The 16,218-nt window shown below is 53.0% G+C and overlaps 1 protein-coding gene across 1 annotated transcript in view; it reads left to right on the forward strand.

Annotated features, from left to right (window-relative positions):
* Positions 1-270: 270 nt before the first annotated feature.
* BAZ1B (bromodomain adjacent to zinc finger domain 1B) overlaps positions 271-16,218 on the forward strand; it is a 39,558-nt gene continuing 23,610 nt past the window's right edge. Inside the window, exons 1-5 of the mRNA XM_029082027.2 lie at positions 271-449; positions 9,426-9,542; positions 12,421-12,565; positions 14,887-15,091; positions 16,087-16,208. Of these exons, the coding sequence (XP_028937860.1) occupies positions 343-449; positions 9,426-9,542; positions 12,421-12,565; positions 14,887-15,091; positions 16,087-16,208 (696 nt within the window). The 5' untranslated portion in view covers positions 271-342. The remainder of the gene's footprint in view (positions 450-9,425; positions 9,543-12,420; positions 12,566-14,886; positions 15,092-16,086; positions 16,209-16,218) is intronic.

The raw sequence follows: 16,218 nt of genomic DNA on the forward strand, positions 1-16,218 counted from the left end.
CGGAGGGGAGGGGGGGGGCGGAGGAGGGGAATCTCCCGCCATTTTTCAATAATTCCTCCGGTGCCTTCGGAGAGGAGGCGTCGCCGCCGCCGGCCCGGGGTCTGGGGGCTGCGGGAGTCGGGGGGCGCCAGCCGGGACCGGGTCGGGAAGAAGAAGGAGAGGCGGGAGAGGGGGAGGAGGCCTCGGCGGCGGCGGCGGCGGCCCCCATGGCTGCGCCCCGGCCGCCGCGCCGGCCGTGAGAGCCCGAGCCGGCCCGCACCTCCCGCGCCGCCTCCTCCTCCTCCCGCAGCTCCCCCGGCCGGTCCCGGTCCTCGCGGGGCGTCCGGACCGGGCCCCGCCGCCATGGCGCCGCTGCTGGGCCGCAAGCCCTTCCCGCTGGTCAAGCCGCTGCCCGGAGAGGAGCCGCTCTACACCATCCCGCACACGCAGGAGGCCTTCCGCACGCAGGAGTATCCTCCCGAGCCCGAGGCCTCCGCCCCCGCCGCGCCGCACGGGCCTCGTCGGCGGGAAAGTTGGCCGGCGGGGCCTCGGGACCGGCCCGACCCCCGCCGCCCCCGCACTCTGTCTCCCGGGTTGGGGGAGAGGGGACCGGCCCTCTGCGGAACCGTTGCGTGGGGGCGGTCTGGGTAAGGCACTTTTCGAGGGGTGCGTGTGTGCAGAAAGCAGGTTGCGAGGTGTGCGGGTGGGGAGAAAGCAGCTTTTGAGGTGTGCATATGTGTTTAAAGCAGGTTTTGAAGTGTGCATGTGGGTATAATGCAGGTTTTGAGGGGTGCGTGTGTGTATAAAGCAGGTTATGAGGTGTGCGTGTGTGTATAAAGTAGGTTTTGAGGGGTGCGTGTGTGTATAAAGCAGGTTTGGGGTGTGCATGTGTGCATAAAGCAGCTTTGGGGTGTGCATGTGTGCATAAAGCAGCTTTGGGGTGTGCATGTGTGCATAAAGCAGCTTTTGAGGTGTGCATGTGTGCATAAAGCAGCTTTTGAGGTGTGCGTGTGTGCATAAAGCAGGTTTGGGGTGTGCATGTGTGCATAAAGCAGGTTTTGAGGTGTGCGTGTGTGCATAAAGCAGGTTTTGAGGTGTGCGTGTGTATGTAGAGCAGGTTTTGAGGTGTGCGTGTGTATGTAGAGCAGGTTTTGAGGTGTGCGTGTGTGTATAAAGCAGGTTTTGAGGTGTGCGTGTGTGTGTAGAACGGGGTTTGAGGTGTGTGTGTAGAAGATCTTTGGAGGTGTGCATGTGTGTATAAAGCAGGTTGGGGGGGTGTAGAACAGGTTTTGCGGTGTGTGTGTGTAGAGGATCTTTGGAGGTGTGCATTGGTATGTAGAGCAGTTTTTGAGGTGTGCATGTGTATATAAAGCAGGTTTTGAGGTGTGCTTGTGTGTATAAAGCAGGTTTTGAGGTGTACGTAGAGCACTTTTTGGGGTCGTTTGTGCGCGCCCGCGTGTGTATAAAGCCTCGTGGAGCCGGGCCTTCGCTCCCCCAACCCCCCCCCCCTTACTGAGCGCTTACCGCGTGCACAGCACTGCGCGAAGCGCTCGGGAGAGGACAGTCTACCAGAGTCCTCCCCTTCGGCGGGGAGCGGCCCGGGCCCGGCAGAGGTGTCCGGAGCCGGGGCGGGAGGGCGCGTTGTCGGAGCTTCGACCGCCGGCCCGCCGCAGGAGGGAGAAAAACGAAAAGCAGAAGTGCAGGATATGGGGAGCTGATTTTGGGGGGCGGTGGTTACCCGACTCTTGCGGAAAACGAAGGAGGAAACTGGGTTCCCCACCTCCCCACTTCCGAACCCCCCCCCGTGGGCCGGGAACCATTTCGGTCCTGCATTTTCATCACTTTCCGTCAAACCTTTGTTGAGTTTTAATCTGGTTTATTCACTAAGCCACCCGGCTTTGCGGCTGAGAGTTGCAGGACTTTGTTGTTGTTGTTGTTGTTAGAGCCCGGAGCCAGTGTGTTAAGAATTCTCCGGTGGATTCGGGCACCGTGATTTTAACCGAGTTAAAGGTGCCCGGGCCTCCACGAGTTAAAGAAAATGGACTTTGTCACCCCTCGGTTCCCCTCAAAGTCCTTTTGGGACTTCGAGGAGGAGGAGGGGTGAATTAGCAGGGCCGTCTATGTCTTCCTTGTGTGGAGGAGGGGCTGCCTGTGTGCAATATTTCATTTTTTTTTTTTTCCCTCTTCACCGGCTTTAACCATGCGATTTACTTTTTTTTGTTTTGTTTTAAGAGACCCGGCCCCGTCGGCATTTTCTCCAAACTTTTTCAGTGATAATGCTTGGCTCAGTCCGCCTTTGGAAAATGCCTTAATATCCTCCCCGGCTTTTATCTGGATGTGCGATTTTCCGGGCAAGTATGGAACGGGGGAACACACAAAGGGATTCTCAAGGATGGGCCGGGGCCGTAGAGGGGGTCTTAGTGGTGGAAGAGGCACTCGCGGTGGCTAAGAAATAATAATACTGGTGGTATTTGTTAAGCGCTTACTGTGTGCCAAGCACTGTTCTTAGAAATGTTCAAGGCAGGTTTTGGTGATCGGTGCCGTGGCTTGGAAAGAAGATTTTCATTTAGGACCGAGCTGTCTGTGGGAAGAGAATCCTAGGATGAGTTGGAAAGAGAGGGCGGAATCTGTGCCTTTCCCACAGGAACATGGAAGTCCAGGAACTGTGACCTAGCTGGGCAGAATACGTTTCCCCCTCCCCCATCATCGATTTAACTTCTCCATCCAAACATTTAATCCATCCGTACCGTTGATTTTTTTTTCCGTTAAGGTTTGGTGGTGTTAATGTTTATAATTTTAATAATAACTGTGGTATTTATTAAACACTTGCTTTGTGCCAAGAGCAACCAAGCGCTGGGAGAGATACAGCATAATCAGGTTGGATACAGTCCTGGTCCCACATGGGGCTCACAGTCTAAATGGGAGGGTGGACAGGTATATAATCCCTATTTTACAGGTGCAAAATGAGGCCTAAAGAAGCCAAGCGACTGGGCCAGCAGGCAAGTAGTCGAACCAGAGTTCTCACTTCCAGGCCCAGGTTATTTCCGCATGAAACTTTTTTTTACTATATTTTGGTGTGGTGGATTTCTGATGCAAACTCCCCCTCCCCCCAAAAAACTCAGGTGAAAATTTATTGTGAATTTTACCATAGATTAATTGGGAGCATAGGTAACATTTAAAACAAGCAAACCTCGTATCTTGAATTCTCTTTGGTGTTGGTGGCATGATCATGTTTTCTGGAGGTTTGTGGCTGATTTTTAATATGAATGTTACTCTAGGTCCTTTGAAGAGATTGTCCTAACTTTCTTCCTGTCTTCAGCTGTCATGAAGGAGAGATTTCCCTGCTCCCACCAATACCTGGAATGCTAGGAAAAAAGAGTGCACTTCAGGTTTTCTTATTTTTATTTTTCCCATTTTTCTTGAGGGGGATGAAATCCCCTGTTGTTACCTTTGTGGCCTATTGGATCCGTTAGTAGGGCTTTTCCTCTCTTTACCTGTTCCGCACCTACTTACCACATCCTTTACTGCCTATGCCTTCCTCACCCTCTGATCTGATTCTGAGTCATCCTAAATCACACACTCCTGCTGCTCTTAACAGTCAAATTTACAGAAGAGAAATTGGTCCCTCATGCAGAGGGCCCAGCCCATCAGCAGCTCTTTCTAATCGGGGCTGGGGCTTAATCCCCCCAGGAGCCCATCACTTGTCTGCTGTGTGACTTTGATTAAGTCACAATTTTTCTGGGCCTCAGTTTCCTCATATGTAAATTGAGGATTAAATCCTGCTCCCTCTACGTAGACTAGGAGCCTCACATGGGACAGGGACTGTGTCTGACCTGATGATTTTCCATCTACTTAAGCACATAGTAAGCACTTTAGTATCAAAATTAGGTCCTCCCACCTCCAAGTCATGGGAAGGAGAGAAGTCCTGGGTTCCACAGGCCCAGAGTGATTTCTAACTGGAAACTCTGACAGAACTGATGCTCACAAGTCCCCTGGGGAATCTCTGGACCTGGGCATCAGCTGCTAATTGGGGTGCCCCCATTTGAACCAAATGTAAAGGGGATCAGATGAAATCACCCCAAACTAGGATCTGGTTTTTTGGCTCTTTGGCTTTGCCAGTGACCATGCCACTTGGGCTGACCTCTCTCAAAGCTGTCCATTCTTTGAAAGCCTGGCACACACTTGGACTTCAGTAGGCTCTGGGGACTGTCAGATGGGGTAGAGGCCAGCCCAAGGGGTGTGGGCAGGGGGAGGAGGTTACACTAAAAAGGTGGGGTACACCAAGAACCTGTCGTTCACAAAGTGATTTTTGCAAGCTTTATGCATTAGGAGAGAGTTTGAGGGGGGCGGGAAGAACCCAAGTCTTGTAAGAGGCATTTGTGTACTAAAAAAGTGTCAGATTAGTTATCTGGCTGCCGTGCCTGAAATCTCCCAGACCAGCATTTTAAGTTTCTAACAGTATTACATAGTAATGAAAAAAGACTCCCTTGAGAATTGGTACAAATGGAAGCTGTTTAAGGATGGTTTTTAAATAATTGTACGGTATGGCCAGCGTACCGCTTTATGGAGATGTTAGTGGTTTTGCAGCAGTGAATGAGCAATGTGGTTGGGTAATAGCGGCACGTGCAGGTTTGTGTTTTCAGGTCCTTGTCTAGTGGATTGCTTTTTTTTTTTTTAAGCCCCTTCATATTTAAAAGGATCCCTTATGGTGATTGGATATTTTGTGTGTCTGTCTGCTCGTTGGGGGCCCGGAAGCTAATTTGGTCCCATATTGTATTGGCTTAAAGGCAAAGCTGAGGGTAGTAGGGTGTAGAAGGTTCAAGGACTGAGGTTGCGTATTTATGAAAGGGACAAGATAACCGTAGGGCTACCCTCCGCGATCGTTCCATCCAGCTGTTGTGTGCTGAAGGAGCTCGGGGCCTGGGCTCAGCCTATCGGTCAGTCAGTCAGCGGTATTTATTGAGCGTTCACTGTGTGCAGAGCGCTTGGGACTAGAGGCCAGGCCCTGTCAGACCTGGAGCGCGGGCTTTACTCTAGACAAGACTGCGTCAGAGTGCCAGAGCTGGGCAGCGGGTACCATTTGCGACGGGGAAAGGTTCCTCTGCAGCAGAGCCAGGGCAGGAATGTGACTCGGGGCCAGTCTTGATGAGAACGGGGCAGCTGGGACTGGAGTTAAGTTGCACTCGCGAGGCAGAACCGGCTCGGCCGATCATCGGCCGGCCCGATTCGGGACTCGGAAATTCCGAGTCCTTTCAGGTTCTGCCTGGGCGGAGCGAGCGTCTCGTGGGGCGGATGGTGGTTGTCCAGGGGGAGGCACTAGGAAAGTCGGGGTGAAGATCCCTTTGTCATCCCTAACTCTGCCGCTCACTGCGGTGCTCTCCTGCGACTCTCTCTTCCGGGTGGAATGGGAAGCATCAGTTGGAGCCCCTCTGGCTCGGCCTCCGGCCTGGTTGGTTGTTTTTTTTTTCCCAGGCTCTCAACTCCTCCGCTGAAAGGAACAGCGTCACGTTTCAAGGCGGAGGAGAACAAAGGCCCAGCAGGCCGTGGGACACGGAGGCCCGTTCTGAGCCCTCTGTCAGGCAGACGTAAATGCCCACGGTCTGTGTGGGTCTGAGAACGCCTCTTCCCCGGGTGACCGTCGCGGGCTCTGGCCCACGGCGACGTGGCTAGCGCCGGCTGCGAACATAAACCCTTCAGGCGCGGGACCTGGGCTCCGGTGTTGGCTCCGCCGTCTTTGCGAGGGTGATTGAGCTGTTCTAGGATCGAGCTCTCTTTCTCTCTTTCATTTTTACTTTCGTTCCAGGTAGCTAGTTGAAGGGCCCGGTCAAATGACAGCGGGTGGGGAGTGGGAGGGTGAGGGTGTCGGTACGGGGGAGGAATTACAGCAGCGCGGGAGAAAAGGCAGCGGGCGGGGGAGGCCAGAGAGAACTCGGGAAAGAGGAGCCAGGGGCAACGGGGCCAGAGAGATGGCAGCTTTAGGGAACCCAGTTCTGCCAGCCTCTCCCCGGGCCCACCTGATGTCCTCGCCTAGTCCTCCTACCCCTCAGAGGAGCAGCAGGTTTGATTCAGATTCATCGACAGCCCTCAACACACGGACAGGGCTGTTGGAGAATTTTTGCAATATTTAAACTTTGTATCAGGCACTATTCTAAGGGCTGGGGTGATTCGAGTCATTCAGCTCTGAAAAAATCCCCGTTCCACACGGGGTTTACAGTCCAACTGAAAGGGAGAACAGGTATTGAATCCCCATTTTGCAGATGAGGAAACTGAGGCACAAAGAAGCAAAGTGACTTGCCCACCGTTCCTCAGTAGGCATGTGGCAGAGCTGACAAATAATTGTGTTTGCGAAGCACTTACTATGTGCCAGGCACTTTACCAAGAGCTGGAATAGATACAAGCAAATCATGGGGCTCACAGTCCCATTTTACAGATGCCCATGCTCTATCCACGAGGCCCTGCTGCTCCTCATAATACTAATGCAGCGAGGATGGTGTTTGGCTTATATAGTAGCTCGATGTACAGTGCCCTGCATGGAGCAAGCACCCAGACATTATTGACCGACTGATCAATCTGTCGCCACCTGCCTACTGAGTGTGATCGGTCGTCCCGAGACCCAGGATTCCCCTCGGAGCCATGTCCCACCCATGGCATTGACCGGCCCCTGGATATCCCGCCCGTCGGCTGTCCTAGCACGGGTCCGTCGGGAGCAGGAGCCCAAAGTAGCCCAGGGAGCTGACGGTGGGGCCAGGGCTGCCTAGGACAAGGTTTATCTCCACTCCTTCCACCAGCTGTCGTGGCCATGAGGCCGGGAAGGCCCAGCCGACGTTATTTCCGACTTTGGAAACGACGTCTGATCCGGGGAACTTTGCTTTCGGAGCCTGACAGGATCGATCAACCCAAGAACAGAGCTAGTTGAGTCAACGTGTGATTTCCCGAGGCCTGATTTACTCATTTTGCTCTAACTCTTTCTCGCTGTCTCTCCCCACCTGCCTTTCATCCAGTTTTCTATTCAGCATCAGCAGCAGGGGATGGCAAAAGCAGTTGAGAGTACATAAAATACGTCAGTAAACTTTATATTTGGCAGCCTCTGTGGGACAACAGTTCTGGCAGGAGAGGAGTTTTAAGCTAAAAAGCTGGGGTTCACCCTGGAATTCTCGCCTCTCCTCGCTCTTCTCCTCTTTTTCCCTCTCATCCCCTCAGTCACCACGACTAATCTGGCACAGGCCGAAAGTGGAAATCCGGTATTGGAGTTCTCCGGAACAGAGAGTTATGGACGGAATTCATCTTGAGAGAAGCGGTCTTTCCTAGTGGATAGAGCACGGGCCTGGGAGTCAGAAGGAGCTGGGTTCTAATCCCGGCCCTGCCACTTGTCTGCTGGGGTGACCTTGGACTAATCACTTCACTTCTCTGGGTTTCAGCTACTCATCTGCAAAATGGGGATTAAGACTGTGTCCAACCCAACTTGTGTTTACCCCAGCACTTAGTACAGCGCCTGGCACATAGCGTTTAACAAATGCCATTTAGCAAAACTTTAGCTCATCTGAGCCCCAGACCAGTTTGCTTGGCAGGTTGAGTGGCAAGTAGCCGAGCCTTTGGCTTGGGGCGGTTTGTGTTTCCCGAGGGCCCTCTGCCTCTGTGGCTACCAACCTGGTGGTGGTCTGGGTGTAGAGCTGCCCTTTGTGGTCAGAGATGGGCTGGTGGCAACTCTTGAGAGCCCTGGGGCCCAGCCCACCATCCCTTCCAGACCAGGAAGGGATAAAAATTGATGTTGGGGGTCACTTTTTACAGTATATCTGGTGCTGCCTTTAACCCTGAAGCGTCCCCGAGCCCGGAACTGGCACGGTACCTTTATTTTCGCAATGATTTCCACAGTCCTCTTCCCCCTGTCATGCCTGCGTGATAGGGAAGTGTGACTATCCCTGTTTTACTCAGGGAGTAGACTCCTAAACTTAAGCCCTTTTCCCCCAGAAAAATAGCTGTGGTATCGGTTAAAGCTGTGACTGTTCTAAGCGCCGGAGGGTAGCTATAGGCTGTTTAAACTATAAGCTCATTGTGGATTGGGAATGTGTCTGGTTACTGTTGTATTGTACTCTTCCGAGCGCATAATACAGTGCTCTGCTCGCTCAATAAATACGATGGACTGACTGGGGAGGGACAAAATGAAGGGCCCACCTCCTCTCATGCTATCAGTTGGATGGCCGGTTGGCCTTTCTCACAAGCCAGCAAATATACCTGCAGGCCGAGACAACTGTCCACCTTCCCTCACCGCTAAACCCTGTTGCTTCTTAGTCCTGACCTGCCCGGGAAACTCTACTGGAATCGGGCAACCCCTTCCCTCAGGGTGCCGAGCTAGGTCTCGCCCGCCGTTGTCTGCTGGCAGCCCGGGGCTAGGCCGCATTGCCCTCCCTTTCTCTCCGCTCCGTCTTCAATTTCTTCCGCTCGCCGCCACCACTTCAGCCGTGCGCCACCGACCGGCCTCAAAGGCGGCCAGTCGGAGGGTTTCTGCTAACGTCTGTCTTCCTCCCGCCCAACCCAGCGGAGTCGTGATGAGTTTCGCTTTTAAAAGCGATGGTCTGGCTCCCGTCCAGAACCTCGTGGCCGGCGGTCTTGCCCTGCAATCCGGAACCGCCCGTCTCACCAGCCACCGCCGCTGGCGATGGCGGGGAGAGTCAGAACCTTCCCCGAGCAGGTCTGGCCTGAGGCCGGAGCTCAGAACGAAACCCACAGCGGCGAGAAGGGGCTCCCAAAGATAGAAAACGGGAGCGGGGCAAGGGAGCTGAATGTAGGCATGAAGCCGCGGGTGCAAACAGTTGCCGGGAAGGGAGAGGAAGCTGAGATCAAGTCCTCTTCCCATTCCCACCCCCTCAGTGCGTGCCTCAGCTAGTTTCATGTGGTATCTAAACGCTTATTATGTGCCAGGCACTGTACTAAGTGCTGGAGTAGTTAGAAGATGATAGAATGGACACAGGCTATGTCCCACATTGCGCTCACGGTCTTAATCCCCACTGTAAGATGAGGTATTTAAGGCACAGGGAAGTGAAGTGATTTGCCCAAAGTCACCCAGCAGACAAATGGGGGGACTGGGGTAATGTTAATGGTAATTAACGGTAATTAGGGTACACCAGTGATGTGTACGGATAACCAGGGCACCGAATGTTCACTGGGTGGAAGGCGGGGGTTACTTTGAAGTCGAGGCCCAAGTCTCTGTGTGTTTCCTTTCCATTTCCTGCTTACCCTGTGACGTGAGTTGGATTTTGAAACAACTCTGGTCGAAGCTTGAAGGGTAATGTTAGGTGACTTCAGTGTCCAGTCTTGGCAGATTTTGTGTGTGTGTGTGTGTGTGTTTTGTTCGTTTGCAAGAGTGCATGCCTCATGGGGAAGGAAAGCATAGTTACTTTGAGCCCGGTTTCCTTGAGTGTTATTTTTCTGAGTGGTGACTGCCCCAGAGAGTACGAGGCTCGCCTGGAGAGGTACAGCGAACGCATTTGGACATGCAAAAGCACGGGGAGCAGCCAGCTGACCCATAAAGAGGCCTGGGAAGAGGAACAGGAAGTTGCCGAGCTGTAAGTAGCGGGGAAGGGCATGAGGGGTGCTTCCTCTGGTAGGGTGCCAGGGCTACCCCCCCACGTCCCCACCCACTCTCCTGAGAAACATCGGCTGCCAGGTAAACTGGCAGAGACTGGCCAGTTGTGTGCCTGCCACCGCTTTGGGACGTGGTGCCTGGCCTCCGGATGCCCAGAGGCAGCCGAACCCAAGGGAAAGGGGTCTGGGAAGAAAGGCCTGGGTTGGGCCAGAGTAGCGGTCATCAGGCTGAACGATCCCGCTCCGAGCTAGATAAGAGTGAGGCACCTGCTAGGCTCCTGGTCCTGGCCCCTTCTTCTTCCCCATCCTTTTCCTCCACACCCTTCAGCAAGGTGGGCTGTGATCCAGAGTTGCCCTGGTAGGTCCAATCTTGGACAGGGCCTGATTCGGAGAGTGCATCGGGCCTGGTCCCCCCCCCCGGGGGACGGGATTTCCTAGAGGGTTGGGGCGGAAGAGCGGGGCCAGGTGTAAATCTATCTCGCCAACCCGCCTCTAACATTCTAGAATCCCTGGGACCTGGTTTCTCCGGGTTGTCTGAAATAGTACTGCCAGAGTTAGCTAACTTGGTTGTGTTTCTCCAGGAGGATGCCAGTCCCCCACCCCCTCACAACCCCGGGGTGAAACCCTAAAACCCTGCGCCCTCCCGGCTGGCCCGGGAAATCCCTTGCAGACGTGCCCGGAGGGACGTCGCCAACAGCCGCCGCGGACAGCTCGGCTCGGGGGCGGAGGAAAGGGGGCCCACCGTGAGACCCCCATCCCTGGCCGGGGTTTCCCGTTGACGGGAGCGTTGGCCGCCCGAGTCCGGCTTCCCCGGGGGACACCTCAGCCCGCCGGTGTCCTGGGCCGCCCGGCCGGCCCTCGCTCTGGGCCGAGAGGGCAAGCCGACCCGGAGGCGGGTCGGGGGCTGACTGGACCCTCGGGAAACCGGGCCGGGGGTGGGAGGATGGAGGGAGCTCAGCTTTTGTGGTTCCCTGCGGTGGAACCAGCTGCTCCACGGGCCTACCTTTGGCCGGACTTTTCTTCAAGTTGTTCTTCGGAGGCCCCCTGCTGGCTCAGCTCTGGCTTGTTCCCGGAGCTCCCGGCCTTCTCGCTGACCCCGGATCGTCAGTCGCTGTCAGTCAGTTGACACACAGCCTCTGGAGCCCCAAAGAACAACGTTTCACGCTTTGTCTCCCAAACCGTTCTTTCCAAGGCCCTCACGTTGTCAGACCGACACTCCCCGGTTTTCTTTTTTTTTGCCCCCCAGCTGAAACGGCGGTCGGGTAGACGCGGCTGGACGTAGGCCGCGGGTGCCGTGGAGTCACACAGCTTGGAGCCGCTGGGGGTGGTGGCCGAACTAAAGGGCCTCTGGAGTCGCTTGGTTAAAAATGCAGACTTTTAAATCCTGAGCTACTTCCCTTTAAGAGGCAGGGATCATCACACTTTCAGTTTGAGACCAGGAGGCCAAGCAAAGCTGGAGCCAGTTCTGTAGAGTTGAGGGTTTTCTAGGATTTCGACCTTACCTGTGGCCCGAACCCAGAATCTGACCCTGGACACCACTCATCTCTGAGGCGGATGGCCCACCCCATCTGGTCATTTGTCCCCAGTGGAGGTCACGGCTTTCCTGCCCTCCTTTATACCCATGCCAGTTTGTGGTGGGGGGGACACCCTAACTTGCCCAGTAGGTTTCCAACTGCCCCTGCCCACCCACAAAATGGCCCCTTCTTAAACCTGCTGGTGTGTTTGGCCCGCCCAGCTTGACTGTGGCGTTTGCCTCATGCCACCCGCCACTTTTCCTTCTCTCCAGTCTTCAGTGGGTCGGAAAGTGCCCATTTGATGACCAGTGCTTCAGTTTAGGTGTGGTGTACAGCGGGGCTTCTGTGGCCTTGTGTTTTTAAGAGAAATTGGTGTCAGAGGTTAGTTGACCATCACCTGCAATAGAAGTCCCAGACATTGGCCGTTGAGCTGGCTATTCTTAGAATTAGAGCAACAGACCTCCCTCTGTGTCAAAATCCCAACACCAGGCAGCCGTAAATATATTCTAGTTTCCTTTGAAGAGAGCATGTGGTTGACTCGCCTGGGATTTAGTTGGCCAAGGATTTTGCGGTGTGATGGGCTTAAAAGGGGCAGCCGGGGGGCTCATTTTAGATTTGCCAGCGACTCCTGTTTATCTGCGTTGAAGGCGAACTGTTCCTAACGGTTCCCCGAGGGCCCTGCCCTCTTTTGGTGCTCAGTAAATCCCATTCCTCCTCCCACTAGTGCTCCCGGAGGTAGCCAGAGGCATCAGAACTCCCTATTTGTTCTGGAGGAATTCCCGATCTTCAGATCTTGGTGGTTAAAATCTCATTTTGCTCTCTGTTTCCCGGGCCCAGGACCTCAAAAAGGAATAAACCCTTGTCCCACAGCCTTTGACTCTGCCTACTGAGAAGCAATCCGGGGGTGGGTGGCAGAGAGCCCGTAAATTTGCTGCAGGTAGGGAATGTGTCTGTTTATTGTTATACTGCACTCTCCCAAGCATTTAATAGAGTGTTCTGCACACAGTAAGCATTCAGTAAATATGATTGAATGAATGAACCCAGCACCAGGGTGGTGCCTGATCTGAAGCGTCAATCATTTGTATTTATTGAGCACTTACTGTGTGCAGAGGCGCTGGGAAGAGTACAACACAACAATATAAAAGTCACATTCCCTGCCCACAGTGAGTTTACAATTCTCGTCTATAATAAGGGGGTATTTCTGAAGCGCTTACTAAGCACTGGGGTAGATTTCAACCATGGAGCCCAAGGCCTAGGTAGGAGGGAGATGAGGTAATGAATCCCTGCTTTTCAGATGAGGAAACTGGTTTCTAGGTGATCAAAGGCTAATCCTGACTTTTTTCAGCTTGAAGGAGGAGTTCCCCGCCTGGTATGAGAAACTTGTACTAGAGATGGTTCACCATAACACAATCTCCTTGGAGAAGCTGGTGGACGCTGCCTGGTTGGAGATCATGACCAAGTACGCCGTGGGAGAAGAATGTGACTTCGAGGTGAGTGTCTAACAGTGGGGGGGCTGGTGCAGCTGCCCAAACTTGTCCTTTGTTCTGCCGCTGCAGTGGCTTTCGACGCCCCTCTCTTCTGTTCCCTGGTTGTGCCAGAGAGTCAGTTGGAAATCACTGCCCCACGCCAGCTTGGTCCGTCCGCTGGTGTTGTCTCCCGGTGGGCCACAACCAAAGACTGTGCCTTTGGGAAGTGGAGCCACCCGGCGTCTGATCGGCTTGTCTGCCTCACTCGCGGCCTCTTGGCTTCCATCGAAATTAATCAATTGATGATTTTATTGGACACTATACTAAGCACCTGGGGGAGCCCAATATAGTATATCAGAATTGGTAGAACGTTTTTAAGCAGCAGCATGGTGAAGTGGATAGTGCACGGGCCTGAGAGTCAGAAGGTCATGGATTCAAATTCCGGCTCCACCACTTGTCTGCTGTGTGACCTTGGGCAAGTCACTTCACCTCTGGGCCTCAGTTACCTCACCTGGAAAACGGGTATCGAGACTTTGACAGCCCCAAGTGGGTCTTGACAAGCCTGTATCTACCCCCGGTGCTTAGAACAGTGCTTGACAGATAGTAAGCACTTAAATACCATCATTATTATTTATTTTAAGGACTTTGTCAGGGAAGGCCCCTTGGAGGAGATACGATTGATTGGTTGAATGGTCTCTTGTGACTTTCCACTGGGTTTATTTGGGTCTTTAGGGACCCAGCCCTAGGGCGTAGAGGATCCATTCTCCCTTAATTCGTTAATGGCCTCATCACCCGAAGTCTTTATGCCCCCTTGACAGGCCATCTCTGCTAGAGTAGGTTTTTATCAGTTGAATCACCAGGGCATTGCAAGGTGTTAGCTGCTTACTGATCTGTGGAGCCGGCCACAAACTCAGTGGGAGGAGGTGACAGGCCAGATGCTCTTTGGGAAACACCCCCTTCCCTCCTCCCCCACCCCCCCAAGCCTCTTTCTTAAATGTAGCTCGGGGCTTCCCTCCTTCCCTCTGGGGGAGGGGGTGTCAAACTATAGGGGAAGAAGGCCGCCAGCCTCAGCACCCAGACTGTGAGCTCACTGTGGGCAAGGGAAGTCACTGTTCACTGTTGAACTGTACTTTGCCAAAGGCTTTAGTAATAATAGCAATAATGTTGGTATTTGTTAAGCGTTTACTATGTGCCAAGCACTGTTCTAAGCACTGGGGTAGATACAGGGCAATCAGGTTGTCCCGGGAGGCTCACAGTTAATCCCCCTGTAGTGCTCTGCACACAGTTAGTGCTTAATACGATTGAGTGAATGAATGAATAAAAAGGACATGGGGCCAGGACAGCCTGCTGGAATCGATTTTATAACAAACACCCCAATATCGCTTTGGACGTTCACAAATCTATCAGTGGGGAATGGCCATTATTGAGTCAGTGTATTTAGCAAGTTGGATTTTTAAGACTGAACCATTTCATGGGAACATATTTTTTATTTTAGCTTCCCGGATGTTTTCTTTGTTGGTAGGCGGGGAAGGTGGTGGCATACCCATTTTTAGAGGAATGCTCTAGTCTCTTGACGTCTATTTTGGGGAAATGGCTTTGTTCAGAGACATGTATGTGTTGGGATGGGGGGCGGGGGCCGGTCTTCTCCTTTAAGGGACCTAGATGATCTGGTCTTTTCCATAGGGGGCAGAGTGGGCAGCTCAGTGGACCGAACCCTTAGAGACTTGAGCGACAGGGAGAACCATATTTCATGCTACTAGCTGAGAAGTAGCATGGCATGACGGGCCTGGGCGTCAGGGGACCTGGGTTTTAATCCTGATTCCAACATTTGCCTGCTCAGTGACCTTGGGAAAGTCACTCAACTTCTCTGTACCTCAGTCTTCTCATCTGTAAAGTGGGAATTCAGTACCGGACCGCCTTCTTACTTCCCCATGAGGGACAGGGGCTGTGCCCAATTTAATAATCTTGTAGCTACTCCAGAGTTTAGAATGGTTTTTGACCCATTGTAAAAGCTTTACAGATGCCATAATTATTAGTAACTGCTATGGGTGTGTCCTGAATGGTGACCCCCCCCCCCCCCACCCGGAACTGAAAAGTCTAGCTACACCTCCTACTGATGTAGTTTTGATTTTGTGTGTTTCTGCATTGGGTTTTAATATTTCATCATTCCTGATGTGTCGGTCTCCAGTCCCTTCTCCCCACTTCTACTCCGAGTCCCCTGAGGGACCGTATCTAATTCCCAACTAGGGAGTCTCTCCCAGCGCTTAGTACAGTGCTGTGCACCCAGGGAGTGCTTAGTGCATGCTATTACTTATAACTGCCACTGCCTCTTCCCTTCTTCCTAGGTGGGGAAGGAGAAGATGCTGAAAGTGAAGATTGTGAAAATTCACCCACTGGAGAAGGTGGAGGAGGAGGTGGTCCCCGAGAAGAAATCTGACAGTGCCTGTGACTCCCCATCCAGCGACAAAGAGAACTCCAGCCAGGCGGCTCCGGACCACCAGAAGAAAGAGCCGGTCCTAAAGGAAGAGGAGAGCAGGAGGGAGAGTATCAGTACGTAAAATCCCCAGGTCGGGTGAAAGGCCCGTTCAGTGCCCGGCACACAGTAAGCCCTTAACAAATACAATAATTATTATCTTAGCCACAGTCCCCCTTCACAGAAAACAGTGTTATTTATCCAGTGCTTTCCTGTGTGCCCAGCACTGTGCTGAACATCCATATTCATCGTATTTATTGAGAGCTCACTATGTGCAAAGCATTTTATGAAGCACTTGAAAGAGCTTCCTAAAGCAGAATTACAGTAGAATTAGCAGGCAAGTTCCCTGCCTGTGATGAGCTTAGTCTATAGGGGAAGGCGGACAGTAATATGAATGAGTAGTTTATAATATATAATTTAAAGGTATGTACCTAAGTGCTGTGGGGTAGGGGGTGGGGTGAATGTCAAATGAGTAAAGGTCACAGATCGAAGTGAAGAGATGACACAGACGGGAGAGTGAGCCGGGGAAAAGAGGCCTTAATCTGGGAAGGCCTCTTGGAGCAGGTGTGACAGTAGTAATCCTTTGAAGGTTGGGAGAGTGGGGTTCTGGAGTATATGGAAGGGGAGGGAACTCCAGGCTAGGGGGAGGACAGGGGAAAGGGGTCAGAGGCGAGATAGATGAGATTGGGTATAGTGAGGCCGCTGGTTCTAGAAGAGTGGAGTGTGAGGGCTGGACTACAGTTGGAGAGCCCAGCATCCCAGGTCCTTCTGACTCCCAAGCCCGTGCTCCGTCCATTAAGGCCACGCCAGCTTCCCTTGGGATTTGACCTTTAGAGAAGCCTTTCCGTTTGGGGTCGTGATGAGGTCGGCCTCTCCCATCGTAAACACGCACAAGAATCTCTCAAGCAAGAAGGAGGATTATTCAGAACCCAAGTGGCTGCTAGGAGAAAAGCTGCCCCCTAGGTTCCCAGCACCATCAGTGAGGTGAATGGGTTATTTTGCGACCTGAAGTAGTTAGGTGTCCTGCCCCTTCTCTGATTTTTTTTTTTTCCCTCCCTGTGGATTTGATCAGATGACAGGGCCCGGCGATCTCCCAGAAAACTTCCTTCTTCCCTGAAAAAGGGGGAGAAAAAATGGGTCCCTCCGAAATTTCTGCCTCACAAATATGACGTGAAGTTGCAGAATGAAGACAAGGTGAGTTGGC

The sequence above is a fragment of the Ornithorhynchus anatinus genome, chromosome 17, assembly GCF_004115215.2.
Source record: "Ornithorhynchus anatinus isolate Pmale09 chromosome 17, mOrnAna1.pri.v4, whole genome shotgun sequence".
Lineage (NCBI taxonomy): Eukaryota > Metazoa > Chordata > Mammalia > Monotremata > Ornithorhynchidae > Ornithorhynchus > Ornithorhynchus anatinus.